At 39.5% G+C, this 18,445-nt stretch overlaps 1 protein-coding gene across 2 annotated transcripts in view; it reads right to left on the bottom strand.

Moving 5' to 3' along the window:
* The window catches only part of DENND11 (DENN domain containing 11), a 159,786-nt gene that overhangs the window by 35,029 nt on the left and 106,312 nt on the right, over positions 1-18,445 (bottom strand). Inside the window, exon 9 of one of the 2 annotated variants that reach the window (XM_053718995.1) lies at positions 134-4,928. The exons of the other annotated variant lie outside the window; for it this stretch is intronic. Within the exon in view, the coding sequence (XP_053574970.1) occupies positions 4,733-4,928 (196 nt within the window). The 3' untranslated portion in view covers positions 134-4,732. Of the gene's footprint in view, positions 1-133; positions 4,929-18,445 lie in introns of those variants that run through there. 2 annotated transcript variants of the gene reach the window in all.

Here is an 18,445-nt window from a genome sequence, read left to right as displayed (position 1 = left end):
GGTGCAAACATTTCATAAAATAACAGGAATTAGATTAGCATTGATCATAGCTTGGTAGACAATCATTTATATACGTAGTCAGTAGTTTAGCACTGCTTAGTGAACATGAGACAAAATATCTCTCAAAAATATCTCTATTCAAAATATACACATTTTATAAATAAGATTCTGTTACACTTTACATATTTTAATCAATAAGACAACACAAAAGGTTTATGTACATTATTAGAGCTGAACAGGAAATGTGTGTATATAGAATTAATGATATATACAAGACAAGGGGAAAGGATTAATCGATTAATTGGCTAGATTATCTTCGATGTTTGTGACAGGATTACAAAGTGCAGCCGCGGGCGTTTCGGACAGCTTTAAAGAGGTCTAAAAGAAAACTTCACGCCAATCAAAAATGTAATTTTGAGTTACAGCTTCATTGTATAAAGAACAAAATTCAGACTGTGGCACACTGAATAAAGGGACATTATAGTCAAAACTGAAATGTGCACGAGTATTTCGATTTTGTGTAGAAGCATTTTTGCAATGACATATGAATGTCTACTGGGAATGCAATGTGCACACTCACCAGGCATGCTCAGTATTGTATCATACAAATGAAATCATTGCTGATGCCATACACACCACCACATATGCACTGTTTATGCAAGAATGGTGCAGACAGCATAGCAGGATATGTGCATATGCCACAAACCATCTTTGCTTTTACTAGCATTTTTGCTAAAGTATATTGCAAATACATTTTTATTTAAAATGTAAATGCACTCATGCAAATTTTAGTTTGACTTCAGGCATTTCATATACAAAAATAAACTACAACCTCAAAAAAGCTGTGCTTGGAAGGAGAGGAGAATGCATAAGGTTATCTCTCTACATTTACACAAAATTCTCCTTCTCTCACTGTATACACAGTGAGACAAATACGTAGAGAAAACAATGGAAAATTAACGTTAGTATTTCTCTGCCTGCCACACACCAGGGAGCATGAATTGTTAACCCTTGTTTACATAGCCTTTCTATAACTAGAATTTAAATTTACAGCATAGGTGTGGATACAAAAGGCAAAATCTGCTATTTCTAATGATAAAATAAAGGTAAAAGGGCTGTCTGTAAACAATTTAAAGGACCAATAAAGTCAAAATTAAACTTTCGTGATTCAGATATAACACAATTTTAAACAACTTTTCAATTCATATCCATTATCTAAATAGGCACATTTTTTTTATATGCACACTTTCTGAGACACAAGCATCTACTGAGCATGTGCAAGATTCACAGACTATAGGTATATGTATTTTGTGATTGGCTGATGGCTGTCACATGATGCAGAGGGAAGAGAAAAAAACTACTATTTGCATGAAATTCAAACCAAGTGCTTTTGCATGAACTATTTATTATGCATTTATTGATCATGCTATTCTTCTGTGTTTAGTGGTCCTTTAATACACACCAGCAGGTAACAAATTAAAGGGAAGACTCGTTAGTTTTGACTTAAAGGGACAGTGTACAATAACACCCCAATTCCATTAAAAGAAATTGTGGCATTGATTAAATTTAAAATGTTCACAGATGTAAGGCAAAGTGCACACACCATGAAAAAAAGACCATTAATCATAAGTGTTTAGACATTTTAGTCCCTTACAAAAAAAAGAAGTAGTTTCTTTAATACTCTGACAACAGCACATGCTATGCACAGTTGCATGAAATATCCAAACACACTTCATATTTACATTCATAACCCTGTTTCCAACTATTTTTCACCCGCGTGATATCAGGCACATTACATAAAATACAATCCCTACTTGTACCGCAAGTAACAAAAAGCTGGCGTAACCATTGTACACACGTCAGTGGCTGGAACTATACGGAATCTAGAACATAAATAAGAGAGTCTGGAAATTCTCTGCCTTTGGGCAACAACTTGCCCCTGACTACTAAAACAGTATGTGCATGATGACAAAGAATATCCACAAACTGTAGTCTCTTTTATGCTGAAATAATTTAGCAATAATTAAACAGTATATTATTGTGCAACATAAAATTATAGACACCATATTATTTACAAAGGCAGCTGTATAACAAATTCTCCTAGAATATGTGATATCACTACTAAAGGTCAATAGTTAAACAACTACGCTTAGAAAAAGGTATCGAAAAGATATATTAGATATGGGTCGCTTTCTTGTTTCTTGTAAGGATGCCTATTTTCTTCAATACTCAATAGACAGGTTAAACTTTTCCATATATTATCAATATCACAGGTAACATTTGAACCTGGAATGCAATGAAGAAACCTACATTCTTATACATTTTGACAGCAGTGATTAATCTCTTGAAATATTTAGGTATAAAAAATATTGATTTTTTTTGTAGGAGACATTGAAATTTATTCACAAAAGTAAAAGCTACATATTAAAAAGTATGGGGTCTAAGCATTTATCTGAATTCTTTGGTTATAAAATATTATAACATTAAATCTTAATTTCAGTAAATTAGTTAATAAACCATATGTTTTGGGTCATTTGCTAGCCTGGGGGTTAAACTTAACCTTATCTTTGCAACATTTAAAATCCCCACATTTGAAATGCCATATTTTAAAATAAAAAGCAGATTTGCTCTGACATTTCAATGCTTAAGCTGGATATGATGCAGTACTTGGCTCATGATACTTACATTAAGGTGAGGGCCTAGACAGTGACAAATGCTAACATTTAACATACAACTATTGCTATTTAATAAATAAACCAGCAAAATATAGATTCTAGATTTCTAGTCTTAAATCACTATATTAACCGTTCTCATTTTTTCTTTTTTTCTTTTCATAGCTTTGTTTCCACTCCAATCTAACATTCTTTAGGGAAAAATAACATGCTATCACTTAAACTGCATCCATCTGCTTGTTTCTAAGCATTTTGACATAAAGAATGACCTCATATCACAACTAGATTACATAAAAGGTTTCTGCCAACTCTTTAAAAATAATGTATTTATATACTTTCTTCCTCTTTGGAAAGGCATTAGATTTCTTCAGCAACTGAATAGGAATATAGTAAGTGTATAGGCAGTAGAAGAGGCTCTACAAATATTCCGCTTAGAACCCTTCCCTCTGATGCAAGCACAGTGCAGAACTTGATTAGAATAAGAAGAGAGCAGCACATAGTATTATAATTATTTCAATAAATTAATTTATCCCTTCATCTCAAGATATTTCTCTGTAAAAACCATGTACATTTTATAGACATAAAATCTCAAAAAGTAAACAAATTCCAGTGGTTTAGCTCCCGTGTTGCACTGGGAAATCAATCAATTTGGTCCTTGTGGTTGCTCAGACCGATTTCTCAGTTTATGGATGAGTCTGACAGCTCTGGTCAGAGCACAGAGATCACTGATTGCAGACAGATAATTCCACCTTTACTCTTATTAAATTAAACCATCTTAAAAGTGCAGAAGTTGTTGAAAGATTTCATATTCTGTTAAAAATCCACAAGATAGGCATCAAATAAAAAATGAGATGACAGGTGCGGCCCATTAATCAAGACATTAAATATATACAACTTCACTGTAACAGTCAATTCAGCCACTGGCCTAAGGTCACTAAGGCTACATATTCGCCAAAGATCATCGTGGATGCAATTTTCCTCAAACTCGATTATGGAACAGACTTGTTAATGAAATAATTAGATCACTAATGGTGACTATTTACATTAAAATATACTACCCAATGCCTTGCTGTATTCACAAGGAATGCAGAAAGATGGATTTAGAATTGTGTTAAAACAAATATTAATGACATCTCTTAGATCTATCGTAATAAATTATGTTTGTAAACTCAAACAGGGTGACAAAATACATTAGGCTCTTTGTTCCTTGAAAACATATTGAAGCATAAGTTTAGTAGATCAGAAATCATAGGCTCAGTTCTGCTAACAAATGTCGAAATTGCATTTTTGTTTTTAAAATATCTACATTTAAAAGAGGAGAGAGATGGGATTTAAAGAGCACAAAGCAAATAAATATGGACACTGGCCAAAATATATAACTTTCTCTTTCATAAACTTTACATATAGTTTTACCTCGCTCCTGGGTACTCGATCATATAATTGCAATTGAATCCACGTGGCAGGACAGACAGTATTGGACATAGGGCCAGACCAGCTCTCTCTGCAGGCGATATGTGAAAAATTGCTAAGATATTATATTAATTTTCAGTAATTAATACCGTTGGACACAGCCACAGTCTGTTCTCTTTAATATATACTTCACTTACTTAACTATCTTCCTGAATCCATTATAAAATATTAAGAAAAAAATGGACTCATATTTATTTATTTAGTAAGGCTGTGAGTTATCTGCCCGTTTCATTTGTTGGATTTAATGTAATAATAATATTAAATATGTACATTTGATGCAGAAATGTTGATGCCAGAATGACTGAAGTATTTAGGTGACAAAAAAAAAATCTCTATAAATTCATTCTTACAACTTGTGCCTTTTAAGATGATTGTTCCCTTAAATAAATATTTAATAGTGGAATTATCTGTCGGATCCTAGCAGCTGGAGTGTTATTATTGCATGTCGTGTGTGTTCAACTCCAGGGCAGGTGAAGGTGCTCCCATCAAGCATCTCATCTTCATATGTGGCGCAGTCTGAGTGTTTCACATACACAGATTATTTACAAGAAAGAAGAGGAGGCTCTCCACATTGGTCCCTTGGAGGAGTGTCACGGACAACAGGGGTTGTCAATAACCAGCATGAGATCAAAGCCATAAACTTCCAGAAGGTCCATGAGGAAGCATCGGTCACCCTGTGGATCTAGGCCCATGCTGCGAGCATGGTCAGCTGTCAGAGTCTTGTCCTGGCTAGCTGCTACCTCCAGGAGGGTCTGAAATATTCGGTTGTTTTGCTCCATAAAGAAGCTGTAGTAAAAACAAATTGGATTGAATGAGGGTAAAAAAATAAATAAAATGTATACAATAAAATCAACAAAATACTGTACAAAGCACTAATTCTAACAGGAAAATGGTAAATATCACCTGAAAATAATTTTAACTTCAAGGTGATTTTTTTTTTTATCTGCCCAAAAACAAAATTTATGCTTACCTGATAAATTTATTTATTTCTTGACACGGTGAGTCCACGGATCATCTTCAATTTCTGTTGGGAATATCACTCCTGGCCAGCAGGAGGAGGCAAAGAGCACCACAGCAAAGCTGTTAAGTATCACTTCCCTTCCCACAACCCCCAGTCATTCGACCAAAGGAAAAGGAGAGAAAGGAAATAACACAAGGTGCAGAGGTGCCTGAGGTTCATATAACAAAAAAACTGTCTGAAAAACAGGGCGGGCCATGGACTCATCATGTCAAGAAATAAATAAATTTATCAGGTAAGCATAAATTTTGTTTTCTTTCTAATGACACGGTGAGTCCACAGATCATCATCAATTACTGTTGGGAATCAACACCCAAGCCAGAGGACACAGATGATAAGGGAGGGACAAGACAAGTGACCTAAAAACATAATTTATGCTTACCTGATAAATTCCTTTCTTCTGTTGTGTGATCAGTCCACGGGTCATCATTACTTCTGGGATATAACTCCTCCCCAACAGGAAATGCAAGAGGATTCACCCAGCAGAGCTGCATATAGCTCCTCCCCTCTACGTCAGTCCCAGTCATTCGACCAAGAATCAACGAGAAAGGAGTAACCAAGGGTGAAGTGGTGACTGGAGTATAATTTAAAAGATATTTACCTGCCTTAAAACAGGGCGGGCCGTGGACTGATCACACAACAGAAGAAAGGAATTTATCAGGTAAGCATAAATTATGTTTTCTTCTGTTATGTGTGATCAGTCCACGGGTCATCATTACTTCTGGGATACCAATACCAAAGCAAAAGTACACGGATGACGGGAGGGATAGGCAGGCTCATTATACAGAAGGAACCACTGCCTGAAGAACCTTTCTCCCAAAAATAGCCTCCGAAGAAGCAAAAGTGTCAAATTTGTAAAATTTGGAAAAAGTATGAAGCGAAGACCAAGTTGCAGCCTTGCAAATCTGTTCAACAGAGGCCTCATTCTTAAAGGCCCAAGTGGAAGCCACAGCTCTAGTGGAGTGAGCTGTAATTCTTTCAGGAGGCTGCTGTCCAGCAGTCTCATAGGCTAAACGTATTATGCTACGAAGCCAAAAAGAGAGAGAGGTAGCAGAAGCTTTTTGACCTCTCCTCTGTCCAGAGTAAACGACAAACAAGGAAGAAGTTTGGCGAAAATCTTTAGTTGCCTGCAAGTAGAACTTGAGGGCACGAACTACATCCAGATTGTGTAAAAGACGTTCCTTCTTTGAAGAAGGATTTGGACACAAGGATGGGACAACAATCTCTTGATTGATGTTCCTGTTAGTGACTACCTTAGGTAAGAACCCAGGTTTAGTACGCAGAACTACCTTGTCTGAGTGAAAAATCAGATAAGGGGAATCACAATGTAAGGCAGATAACTCAGAGACTCTTCGAGCCGAGGAAATAGCCATTAAAAACAGAACTTTCCAAGATAACATTTTTATATCAATGGAATGAAGGGGTTCAAACGGAACACCCTGTAAAACGTTAAGAACTAAGTTTAAACTCCATGGTGGAGCAACAGCTTTAAACACAGGCTTGATCCTAGCTAAAGCCTGACAAAAGGACTGGACGTCTGGATTTTCTGACAGACGTCTGTGTAACAAGATGGACAGAGCTGAAATCTGTCCCTTTAATGAACTAGCTGATAAACCCTTTTCTAAACCTTCTTGTAGAAAAGACAATATCCTAGCGATCCTAACCTTACTCCAGGAGTAACCTTTGGATTCGCACCAGTATAGGTATTTCCGCCATATTTTATGGTAAATCCTTCTGGTAACAGGCTTCCTAGCCTGAATCAGGGTATCAATAACCGACTCAGAAAAACCACGTTTTGATAAAATCAAGCGTTCAATTTCCAAGCAGTCAGCTTCAGAGAAGTTAGATTTTGATGTTTGAATGGACCCTGTATCAGAAGGTCCTGTCTTAGAGGTAGAGACCAAGGCGGACAGGATGACATGTCCACTAGATCTGCATACCAAGTCCTGCGTGGCCAAGCAGGTGCTATTAGAATTACTGATGCTCTCTCCTGTTTGATTTTGGCAATCAATCGAGGAAGCAGCGGGAAGGGTGGAAACACATAAGCCATCCTGAAGTTCCAAGGTGCTGTCAAAGCATCTATCAGAACTGCTCCCGGATCCCTGGATCTGGACCCGTAGCGAGGAAGTTTGGCGTTCTGGCGAGACGCCATGAGATCTATCTCTGGTTTGCCCCAACGTCGAAGTATTTGGGCAAAGACCTCCGGATGAAGTTCCCACTCCCCCGGATGAAGAGTCTGGCGACTCAAGAAATCCGCCTCCCAGTTCTCCACTCCCGGGATGTGGATTGCTGACAGGTGGCAAGAGTGAGACTCTGCCCAGCGAATTATCTTTGATACTTCCATCATTGCTAGGGAGCTTCTTGTCCCTCCCTGATGGTTGATGTAAGCTACAGTCGTGATGTTGTCCGACTGAAACCTGATGAACCCCCGAGTTATTAACTGGGGCCAAGCCAGAAGGGCATTGAGAACTGCTCTCAATTCCAGAATGTTTATTGGAAGGAGACTCTCCTCCTGATTCCATAGTCCCTGAGCCTTCAGAGAATTCCAGACAGCGCCCCAACCTAGTAGGCTGGCGTCTGTTGTTACAATTGTCCAGTCTGGCCTGCTGAATGGCATCCCCCTGGACAGGTGTGGCCGATGAAGCCACCATAGAAGAGAATTTCTGGTCTCTTGATTCAGATTCAGAGTAGGGGACAAATCTGAGTAATCCCCATTCCACTGACTTAGCATGCATAATTGCAGCGGTCTGAGGTGTAGGCGTGCAAAAGGTACTATGTCCATTGCCGCTACCATTAAGCCGATCACCTCCATGCATTGAGCTACTGACGGGTGTTGAATGGAATGAAGGACGCGGCATGCATTTTGAAGTTTTGTTAACCTGTCTTCTGTCAGGTAAATCTTCATTTCTACAGAATCTATAAGAGTCCCCAAGAATGGAACTCTTGTGAGAGGAAAGAGAGAACTCTTCTTCTCGTTCACTTTCCATCCATGCGACCTTAGAAATGCCAGAACTAACTCTGTATGAGACTTGGCAGTTTGAAAGCTTGAAGCTTGTATTAGAATGTCGTCTAGGTACGGAGCTACCGAAATCCCTCGCGGTCTTAGTACCGCTAGAAGGGCACCCAGAACCTTTGTGAAGATTCTTGGAGCCGTAGCCAATCCGAATGGAAGAGCTACAAACTGGTAGTGCCTGTCTAAGAAGGCAAACCTTAGATACCGGTGATGATCTTTGTGGATCGGTATGTGAAGGTAAGCATCCTTTAAATCCACTGTGGTCATGTACTGACCCTCTTGGATCATGGGTAAGATTGTCCGAATAGTTTCCATTTTGAACGATGGAACTCTTAGGAATTTGTTTAGAGTCTTTAAATCTAAGATTGGCCTGAAAGTTCCCTCTTTTTTGGGAACCACAAACAGGTTTGAGTAGAACCCTTGTCCTTGTTCCGACCACGGAACCGGATGGATCACTCCCATTGTTAACAGATCTTGTACGCAGCGTAGAAACGCTTCTTTCTTTATCTGGTTTGTTGACAACCTTGACAGATGAAATCTCCCTCTTGGGGGAGATAATTTGAAGTCTAGAAGGTATCCCTGAGATATGATCTCTAGTGCCCAGGGATCCTGAACATCTCTTGCCCAGGCCTGGGCGAAGAGAGAGAGTCTGCCCCCTACTAGATCCGGTCCCGGATCGGGGGCTCTCGGTTCATGCCGTCTTTGGGGCAGCAGCAGGTTTCCTGGCCTGCTTGCTTTTGTTCCAGGACTGGTTAGGCTTCCAGCCTTGCCTGTAACGAGCAACAGCTCCTTCCTGTTTTGGTGCAGTGGAGGTTGATGCTGCTCCTGTTTTGAAATTCCGAAAGGGACGAAAATTAGACTGTCTAGCCTTAGCTTTGGCCTTGTCTTGAGGTAGGGCGTGGCCCTTACCTCCCGTAATGTCAGCGATAATTTCTTTCAAACCGGGCCCGAATAAGGACTGCCCTTTGAAAGGTATATTAAGTAATTTAGACTTAGAAGTAACATCAGCTGACCAGGATTTTAGCCACAGTGCCCTGCGTGCCTGTATGGCGAATCCTGAGTTCTTAGCCGTAAGTTTGGTTAAATGTACTACGGCCTCCGAAATGAAAGAATTAGCTAGTTTAAGGACTCTAAGCCTGTCCGTAATGTCGTCTAGCGTAGAGGAACTAAGGTTCTCTTCAAGCGACTCAATCCAAAATGCTGCCGCAGCCGTAATCGGCGCGATACATGCAAGGGGTTGTAATATAAAACCTTGTTGAACAAACATTTTCTTAAGGTAACCCTCTAATTTTTTATCCATTGGATCTGAGAAAGCACAGCTATCCTCCACCGGGATAGTGGTACGCTTAGCTAAAGTAGAAACTGCTCCCTCCACCTTGGGGACCGTTTGCCATAAGTCCCGAGTGGTGGCGTCTATTGGAAACATCTTTCTAAATATTGGAGGGGGTGAGAACGGCACACCGGGTCTATCCCACTCCTTAGTAACAATTTCAGTTAGTCTCTTAGGTATAGGAAAAACGTCAGTACTCGCCGGTACCGCAAAGTATTTATCCAACCTACACAGTTTCTCTGGTATTGCAACAGTGTTACAATCGTTGAGAGCTGCTAAGACCTCCCCTAGTAGTACACGGAGGTTCTCCAATTTAAATTTAAAATTTGAAATATCTGAGTCCAATCTGTTTGGATCAGAACCGTCACCCACAGAATGAAGCTCTCCGTCCTCATGCTCTGCGAGCTGTGACGCAGTATCAGACATGGCCCTAGCATTGTCAGCGCACTCTGTTCTCACCCCAGAGTGATCACGCTTGCCTCTTAGTTCAGGTAATTTAGACAAAACTTCAGTCATAACAGTAGCCATATCTTGTAATGTTATCTGTAATGGCCGCCCAGATGTACTAGGCGCCAAAATATCACGCACCTCCCGGGCGGGAGATGCAGGTACTGTCGCGTGAGGCGAGTTAGTCGGCATAACTCTCCCCTCGCTGTTTGGTGAAATTTGTTCACATTGTACAGATTGACTTTTATTTAAAGTAGCATCAATACAGTTAGTACATAAATTTCTATTGGGCTCCACCTTGGCATTGGAACAAATGACACAGATATCTTCCTCTGAGTCAGACATGTTTAACACACTAGCAAAAAAACTTACAACTTGGTTATAATCTTTTTTAGCAAAAAAACGCACTGTGCCTCAAAGAGGTACTAACGATTAAATGACAGTTGAAATAATGAACTGAAAAACAGTTATTGCATCAAACTTTAAAACAACACAACTTTTAGCAAAGGTTTGTTCCCATTAGTAAAAAACAACACTAATTAAATTTGTACATAAGAAAACAAAACAACGTTTTTTATACACAGTCACTATAAGAATTCTCACAGCTCTGCTGAGAGAATTTACCTCCCTTCAAAGAAGTTTGAAGACCCCTGAGATCTGTCAGAGATGAACCGGATCATGCAGGAAATATAAAAGTAGCTGACTGGAATTTTTTGATGCGTAGCAAAGAGCGCCAAAAACGGCCCCTCCCTCTCCCACACAGCAGTGAAGAGAAACGAAACTGTCACAATTAAAGCAAAAAAACTGCCAAGTGGAAAATAATGCCCAAATATTTATTCACACAGTACCTCAGCAATGTAAACGATTCTACATTCCAGCAAAAACGTTTAACATGAGAATAGTTATTAAAAGGATTAGTGACCTTTAACACAGTAGTTCCGGTGAAATACCATCCCCAGAATACTGAAGTGTATACATACATGTCATTTTAACGGTATGGCAGGCTTTTCTCATCAATTCCATTCAGAAAATAAAAACTGCCACATACCTCAATGCAGATTCATCTGCCCGCTGTCCCCTGATCTGAAGCCTTTACCTCCCTCAGATGGTCGAGAACAGCAATATGATCTTAACGACTCCGGTTAAAATCATAGTAAAAAATCTCTGTCAGATTCTTCCTCAAACTCTGCCAGAGAAGTAATAACACGCTCCGGTGCTATTGTAAAATAACAAACTTTTGATTGAAGTCATAAAAACTAAGTATAATCACCATAGTCCTCTCACACATCCTATCTAGTCGTTGGGTGCAAGAGAATGACTGGGACTGACGTAGAGGGGAGGAGCTATATGCAGCTCTGCTGGGTGAATCCTCTTGCATTTCCTGTTGGGGAGGAGTTATATCCCAGAAGTAATGATGACCCGTGGACTGATCACACATAACAGAAGAAACAGAAGGCACCACTGCTTGAAGATCCTTTCTCCCAAAAGAAACCTCAGCCGAGGCAAAAGTATTAAATTTATAAAATTTTGAAAAAGTATGCGGAGAGGACCAAGTTGCATCCCTGCAAATCTGAACCCCAGAAGCTTCCTTCTTGAAAACCCAAGAAGCCGAACAGCCCTAATGGAATGAGCTGTGATTCTCTCAGGGGGCTGCTATCCAGCAGTCTCCTAAGACAAACTAATTATACTTCTCACCAAAGGAAAGAAACGTAGCTGTAGCTTTCTGAGCTTTACAAGTCCCAGAAAAAACAAACCCACAGAAGACTGGCAAAAACTCTCAGTCACCTGAAGATAGATTTTGTACTAAGTTAGTACAAAAAAAAATCGCCTCATCGGCAAAAAAAGATAAGGCGAATAATACTGCTAAGCTGAGAATTCCGAGACTCTTCTGAGCAGAAAAAATAGCCTTCCAAGATAACAAAATTAATATCTATGGAAAAGGCTCAAACAGAGCCTGCCGCAAACCTTAAGAACAAAGTTAGGCTCCAAGGTGGAACCCCCGACTTAAACACAGCCTAATTCCGACCAGGACCTGACAAAAGATTGCACATACGGCACGTCCACCAGATGCCTATGTAGCAAAAAAAAAGACAATGCAAAAATCTGACCCTTCAGGGTACTTACAGACAAACTCTTCTCTAGATATCCCGGAGACAGGACAAAATTCTAGGAATCCAGACCCCACTCCTTAAGGGTAGTCCAGTATTCCCACCAATAAAATAAGTACGCCATAATCTATGATAAAACTTCTAAAAACTTGCTTGCAAGCCTGAGTCATGGTCCCAGTGACCGACTCAGAAAACCCACGCTTAGACAAAACCAAAGCGATCAATCTCCAAGCAGGCAGCATCAGAGAAATGAAAATTAGATGAAAAAAGGGACCCTGCTCAGAAGGTCCTTCCTTAGGGACATTCTCCAAAGTGGAGAAATGACATTACCACTAAGTCAGCATACCAGGCCCTGCGAGATCATGAAGAGGCTAATAGAAAACACCGCCGCTCTCTCCCGTTGAATACGAGTAATGACTCATGTAAAGAGAACAAACAGAGGAATAGGTATGCCAGACTGAACACCAAGAAAACCGCCAGCATCTATCCGGGCGGTCAGTGGATAACTTTACCACTAACCATACCTTGGAAACTTGGCGTTCTGTCGAAACGCCCTCAGAAGCCAATTCCGTACCCCCCATTCAAGGGTTCACCTAGAAAACACCTCCGGAAGAGGATCCCACTCCCCGGAATTAAATATCTGTCTGTTCAGAAGCCAATTGTCCCCCCCTGAAAAAGGATGACAGACATAAACTGTGAGCTTCTGCCAACTGAACAATCCAAATCACCTCCTACATGGCTAAGGAATCCCTAGTTCCATCCTGGTGGTTGAAATAAACCATTGAAGTGATAATACCCGACTGGAACAAAGTCAAGAATGACTGAGACCAAAAGGTCAAGACATCAGAGCATTGCCAATCGCTCTCTACTAAGATGTAAAAAACATAATTTATGTAAGAACTTACCTGATAAATTCATGAGCTAGTGACGTATGGTATATACATTCCTACCAAACCTCAAAATGCCTATAAATACACCCCTCACCACACCCACAAATCAGTTTAACGCATAGCCAAGAAGTGGGGTGATAAGAAAAAAGTGCAAAAGCATAAAAAATAAGGAATTGGAATAATTGTGCTTTATACAAAAAAATCATAACCACCACAAAAAGGGCGGGCCTCATGGACTCTTGCTAATATGAAAGAAATGAATTTATCAGGTAAGTTCTTACATAAATTATGTTTTCTTTCATGTAATTAGCAAGAGTCCATGAGCTAGTGACGTATGGGATAATGACTACCCAAGATGTGGATCTTCCACGCAAGAGTCACTAGAGAGGGAGGGATAAAATAAAGACAGCCAATTCCGCTGAAAATAATCCACACCCAAAATAAAGTTTAAATCTTATAATGAAAAAAACTGAAATTATAAGCAGAAGAATCAAACTGAAACAGCTGCCTGAAGTACTTTTTCTACCAAAAACTGCTTCAGAAGAAGAAAACACATCAAAATGGTAGAATTTAGTAAAAGTATGCAAAGAAGACCAAGTTGCTGCTTTGCAAATCTGATCAACCGAAGCTTCATTCCTAAACGCCCAGGAAGTAGAAACTTACCTAGTAGAATGAGCTGTAATCCTTTGAGGCGGAGTTTTACCCGACTCAACATAGGCATGATGAATTAAAGATTTTAACCAAGATGACAAAGAAATGGCAGAGGCCTTCTGACCTTTCCTAGAACCGGAAAAGATAACAAATAGACTAGAAGTCTTTCGGAAATTCTTAGTAGCTTCAACATAATATTTCAAAGCTCTAACTACATCCAAAGAATGCAATGATTTCTCCTTAGAATTCTTAGGATTAGGACATAATGAAGGAACCACAATTTCTCTACTAATGTTGTTAGAATTCACAACCTTAGGTAAAAATTTAAAAGAAGTTTGCAACACCGCCTTATCCTGATGAAAAATCAGAAAATGAGACTCACAAGAAAGAGCAGATAATTCAGAAACTCTTCTAGCAGAAGAGATGGCCAAAAGAAACAAAACTTTCCAAGAAAGTAATTTAATGTCCAATGAATGCATAGGTTCAAACGGAGGAGCTTGAAGAGCCCCCAGAACCAAATTCAAACTCCAAGGAGGAGAAATTGACTTAATGACAGGTTTTATACGAACCAAAGCTTGTACAAAACAATGAATATCAGGAAGACTAGCAATCTTTCTGTGAAAAAAGAACAGAAAGAGCAGAGATTTGTCCTTTCAAGGAACTTGCAGACAAACCTTTATCCAAATCATCCTGAAGAAACTGTAAAATTCTCGGAATTCTAAAAGAATGCCAGGAAAAATGATGAGAAAGACACCAAGAAATGTAAGTCTTCCAGACTCTATAATATATCTTCCTAGATACAGATTTACGAGCCTGTAACATAGTATTAATCACAGAGTCAGAGAAACCTCTTTGACTAAGAATCAAGCGTTCAATCTCCATACCTTTAAATTTAAGGATTTGAGATCCTGATGGAAAAAAGGACCTTGCGACAGAAGGTCTGGTCTTAACGGAAGAGTCCACGGTTGGCAAGAGGCCATCCGGACAAGATCCGCATACCAAAACCTGTGAGGCCATGCTGGAGCCACCAGCAGAACAAACGAGCATTCCTTCAGAATCTTGGAGATTACTCTTGGAAGAAGAACTAGAGGCGGAAAGAGATAGGCAGGATGATACTTCCAAGGAAGTGACAATGCATCCACTGCTTCCGCCTGAGGATCCCTGGATCTGGACAGATACCTGGGAAGCTTCTTGTTTAGATGAGAAGCCATCAGATCTATTTCTGGAAGTCCCCACATTTGAACAATCTGAAGAAATACCTCTGGGTGAAGAGACCATTAGCCCGGATGTAACGTTTGGCGACTGAGATAATCCGCTTCCCAATTGTCTATACCTGGGATATGAACCGCAGAAACTAGACAGGAGCTGGATTCCGCCCATACCAGTATTCAAGATACTTCTTTCATAGCCAGAGGACTGTGAGTCCCTCCTTGATGATTGATGTATGCCACAGTTGTGACATTGTCTGTCTGAAAACAAATGAACGATTCTCTCTTTAGAAGAGGCCATGACTGAAGAGCTCTGAAAACTGCACGGAGTTCCAAAATATTGATTGGTAATCTCACCTCCTGAGATTCCCAAACCCCTTGTGCTGTCAGAGACCGCCAAACAGCTCCCCAACCTGTCAGACTTGCATCTGTTGAAATTACAGTCCAGGTCGGAAGAACAAAAGAAGCCCCCTGAACTAAACGATGGTGATCTGTCCACCACGTCAGAGAGTGTCGTACAATCGGTTTTAAAGATATTAATTGAGATATCTTTGTGTAATCCCTGCACCACTGGTTCAGCATACAGAGCTGAAGAGGTCGCATGTGAAAACGAGCAAAGGGGATCGCGTCCGATGCAGCAGTCATAAGACCTAGAATTTCCATGCATAAGGCTACCGAAGGGAATGATTGTGATTGAAGGTTTCGACAAGCTGAGATCAATTTTAGACGTCTCTTGTCTGTCAGAGACAGAGTCATGGACACTGAATCTATCTGGAAACCTAAAAAGGTTACCCTTGTCTGAGGAATCAATTAACTTTTCGGTAAATTGATCCTCCAACCATGATCTTGAAGAAACAACACAAGTCGATTCGTATGAGATTCTGCTAAATGTGAAGACTGAGCAAGTACCAATATATCGTCCAAATAAGGAAATACCACAATACCCTGTTCTCTGATTACAGACAGAAGGGCACCGAGAACCTTTGTAAAAATTCTTGGAGCTGTTGCTAGGCCAAACGGCAGAGCCACAAACTGGTAATGCTTGTCTAGGAAAGAGAATCTCAGAAACTGATAGTGATCTGGATGAATCGGAATATGCAGATATGCATCCTGTAAATCTATTGTGGACATATAATGCCCTTGCTGAACAAAAGGCAGGATAGTCCTTATAGTTACCATTTTGAATGTTGGTATCCTTACATAACGATTCAATATTTTTAGATCCAGAACTGGTCTGAAGGAATTCTCCTTCTTTGGTACAATGAAGAGATTTGAATAAAACCCCAGCCCCTGTTCCATAACTGGAACTGGCATAATTACTCCAGCCAACTCTAGATCTGAAACACATTTCAGAAATGCTTGAGCTTTCGCTGGATTTACTGGGACACGGGAAAGAAAAAATCTCTTTGCAGGAGGCCTTATCTTGAAGCCAATTCTGTACCCTTCTGAAACAATGTTCTGAATCCAAAGATTGTGAATGGAATTGATCCAAATTTCTTTGAAAAAACGTAATCTGCCCCCTACCAGCTGGGCTGGAATGAGGGCCGTACCTTCATGTGGACTTGGGAGCTGGCTTTGGTTTTCTAAAAGGCTTGGATTTATTCCAGACTGGAGATGGTTTCCAATCTGATACCGCTCCTGTGGGTGAAGGATCAGGCTTTTGTTCCTTATTGTGACAAAAGGAACGAAAACGATTATTAGACCTAAATTTACCTTTAGATTTTTTATCCTGTGGTAAAAAAGTTCCTTACCCTCCAGTAACAGTTGAGATAATAGAATCCAACTGAGAACCAAATAATTTATTACCCTGAAAAGAAAGGGAAAGCAAAGTTGACTTAGAAGACATATCAGCATTCCAAGTTTTAAGCCATAAAGCTCTTCTAGCTAAAATAGCTAGACACATATACCTGACATCGACTCTAATGATATCAAAGATGGCATCACAAATAAAGTTATTAGCATGTTGAAGAAGATTAACAATGCTATGAGAATTATGATCTGTTACTTGTTGCACTAAAGCTTCTAACCAAAAAGTTGAAGCTGCAGCAACATCCGCTAAAGATATAGCTGGTCTAAGAAGATTACCTGAACATAAGTAAGCTTTTCTTAGAAAGGATTCAATCTTCCTATCTAAAGGATCCTTAAAGGAAGTACTATCTGCCGTAGGAATAGTAGTACGTTTAGCAAGAGTGGAGATAGCCCCATCAACTTTAGGGATTTTGTCCCAAAACTCTAATCTGTCAGATGGCACAGGATATAATTGCTTAAAACGTTTAGAAGGAGTAAATGAATTACCCAAATTATTCCATTCCCTGGAGATTACTTCAGAAATAGCATCAGGGACAGGAAAAACTTCTGGAATAACTACAGGAGATTTAAAAACCTTATTTAAACGTTTAGATTTAGTATCAAGAGGACCAGAATCCTCTATTTCTAATGCAATTAAGACTTCTTTAAGTAAAGAACGAATAAATTCCATTTTGAATAAATATGAAGATTTATCAGCATCAACCTCTGAGACAGAATCCTCTAAACCAGAGGAACCATTATCAGAATCAGAATGATGATGTTCATTTAACAATTCATCTGAAAAATGAGAAGTTTTAAAAGACCTTTTACGTTTACTAGAAGGAGGAATAACAGACATGGCCTTCTTAATGGATTTAGAAACAAAATCTCTTATGTTAACAGGAACACTCTGAGAATTAGATGTTGACGGAACAGCAACAGGTAATGTAACATTACTAAAGGAAATATTATCTGCATTAACAAGTTTGTCATGACATTCATTACAAACAACAGCTGGAGGAACAGATACCACAAGTTTACAGCAGATACACTTAACTTTGGTCGATCCAGCACCAGGCAGCGTTTTTCCAGAAGTATCTTCTGACTCAGTGTCAATCTGGGACATCTTGCAATATGTAATAGAAAAAACAACATATAAAGCAAAATTGATCAAATTCCTTAAATGACAGTTTCAGGAATGGGAAAAAATGACAGTGAACAAGCTTCTAGCAACCAGAAGCAATAAATAATGAGACTTAAATAATGTGGAGACAATAGTGACGCCCATATTTTTTAGCGCCAAAAAAGACGCCCACATTATTTGGCGCCTAAATGCTTTTGGCGCCAAAAATGACGCCACATCCGGAACGCCGACACTTTTGGCGCAAAAAACTTCAAAAATGACGCAACTTCCGGCGATACGTATCGCCGGAAACAGAAAAAAAAATTTGCGCCAAAAAAGTCTGCGCCAAGAATGACACAATAAAATGAAACATTTTCAGCCCCCGCGAGCCTAACAGCCCACAGGGAAAAAAGTCAAATTTTAAGGTAAGAAAAAAATTGATTTATTCATATGCATTATCCCAAATATGAAACTGACTGTCTGAAACATTCTGAGTCAAGGCAAATAAATGTTTGAATACATATATTTAGAACTTTATATAAAAGTGCCCAACCATAGCTTAGAGTGTCACAGAAAAAAAGACTTACTTACCCCAGGACACTCATCTACATGTAGTAGAAAGCCAAACCAGTACTGAAACGAGAATCAGTAGAGGTAATGGTATATATAAGAGTATATCGTCAATCTGAGAAGGGAGGTAAGAGATGAATCTCTACGACCGATAACA

The sequence above is a fragment of the Bombina bombina genome, chromosome 6, assembly GCF_027579735.1.
Source record: "Bombina bombina isolate aBomBom1 chromosome 6, aBomBom1.pri, whole genome shotgun sequence".
Lineage (NCBI taxonomy): Eukaryota > Metazoa > Chordata > Amphibia > Anura > Bombinatoridae > Bombina > Bombina bombina.
The sequence above is the reverse complement of the archived record's forward strand: the minus strand, read 5'-3'. Positions and strand labels throughout refer to the sequence as shown.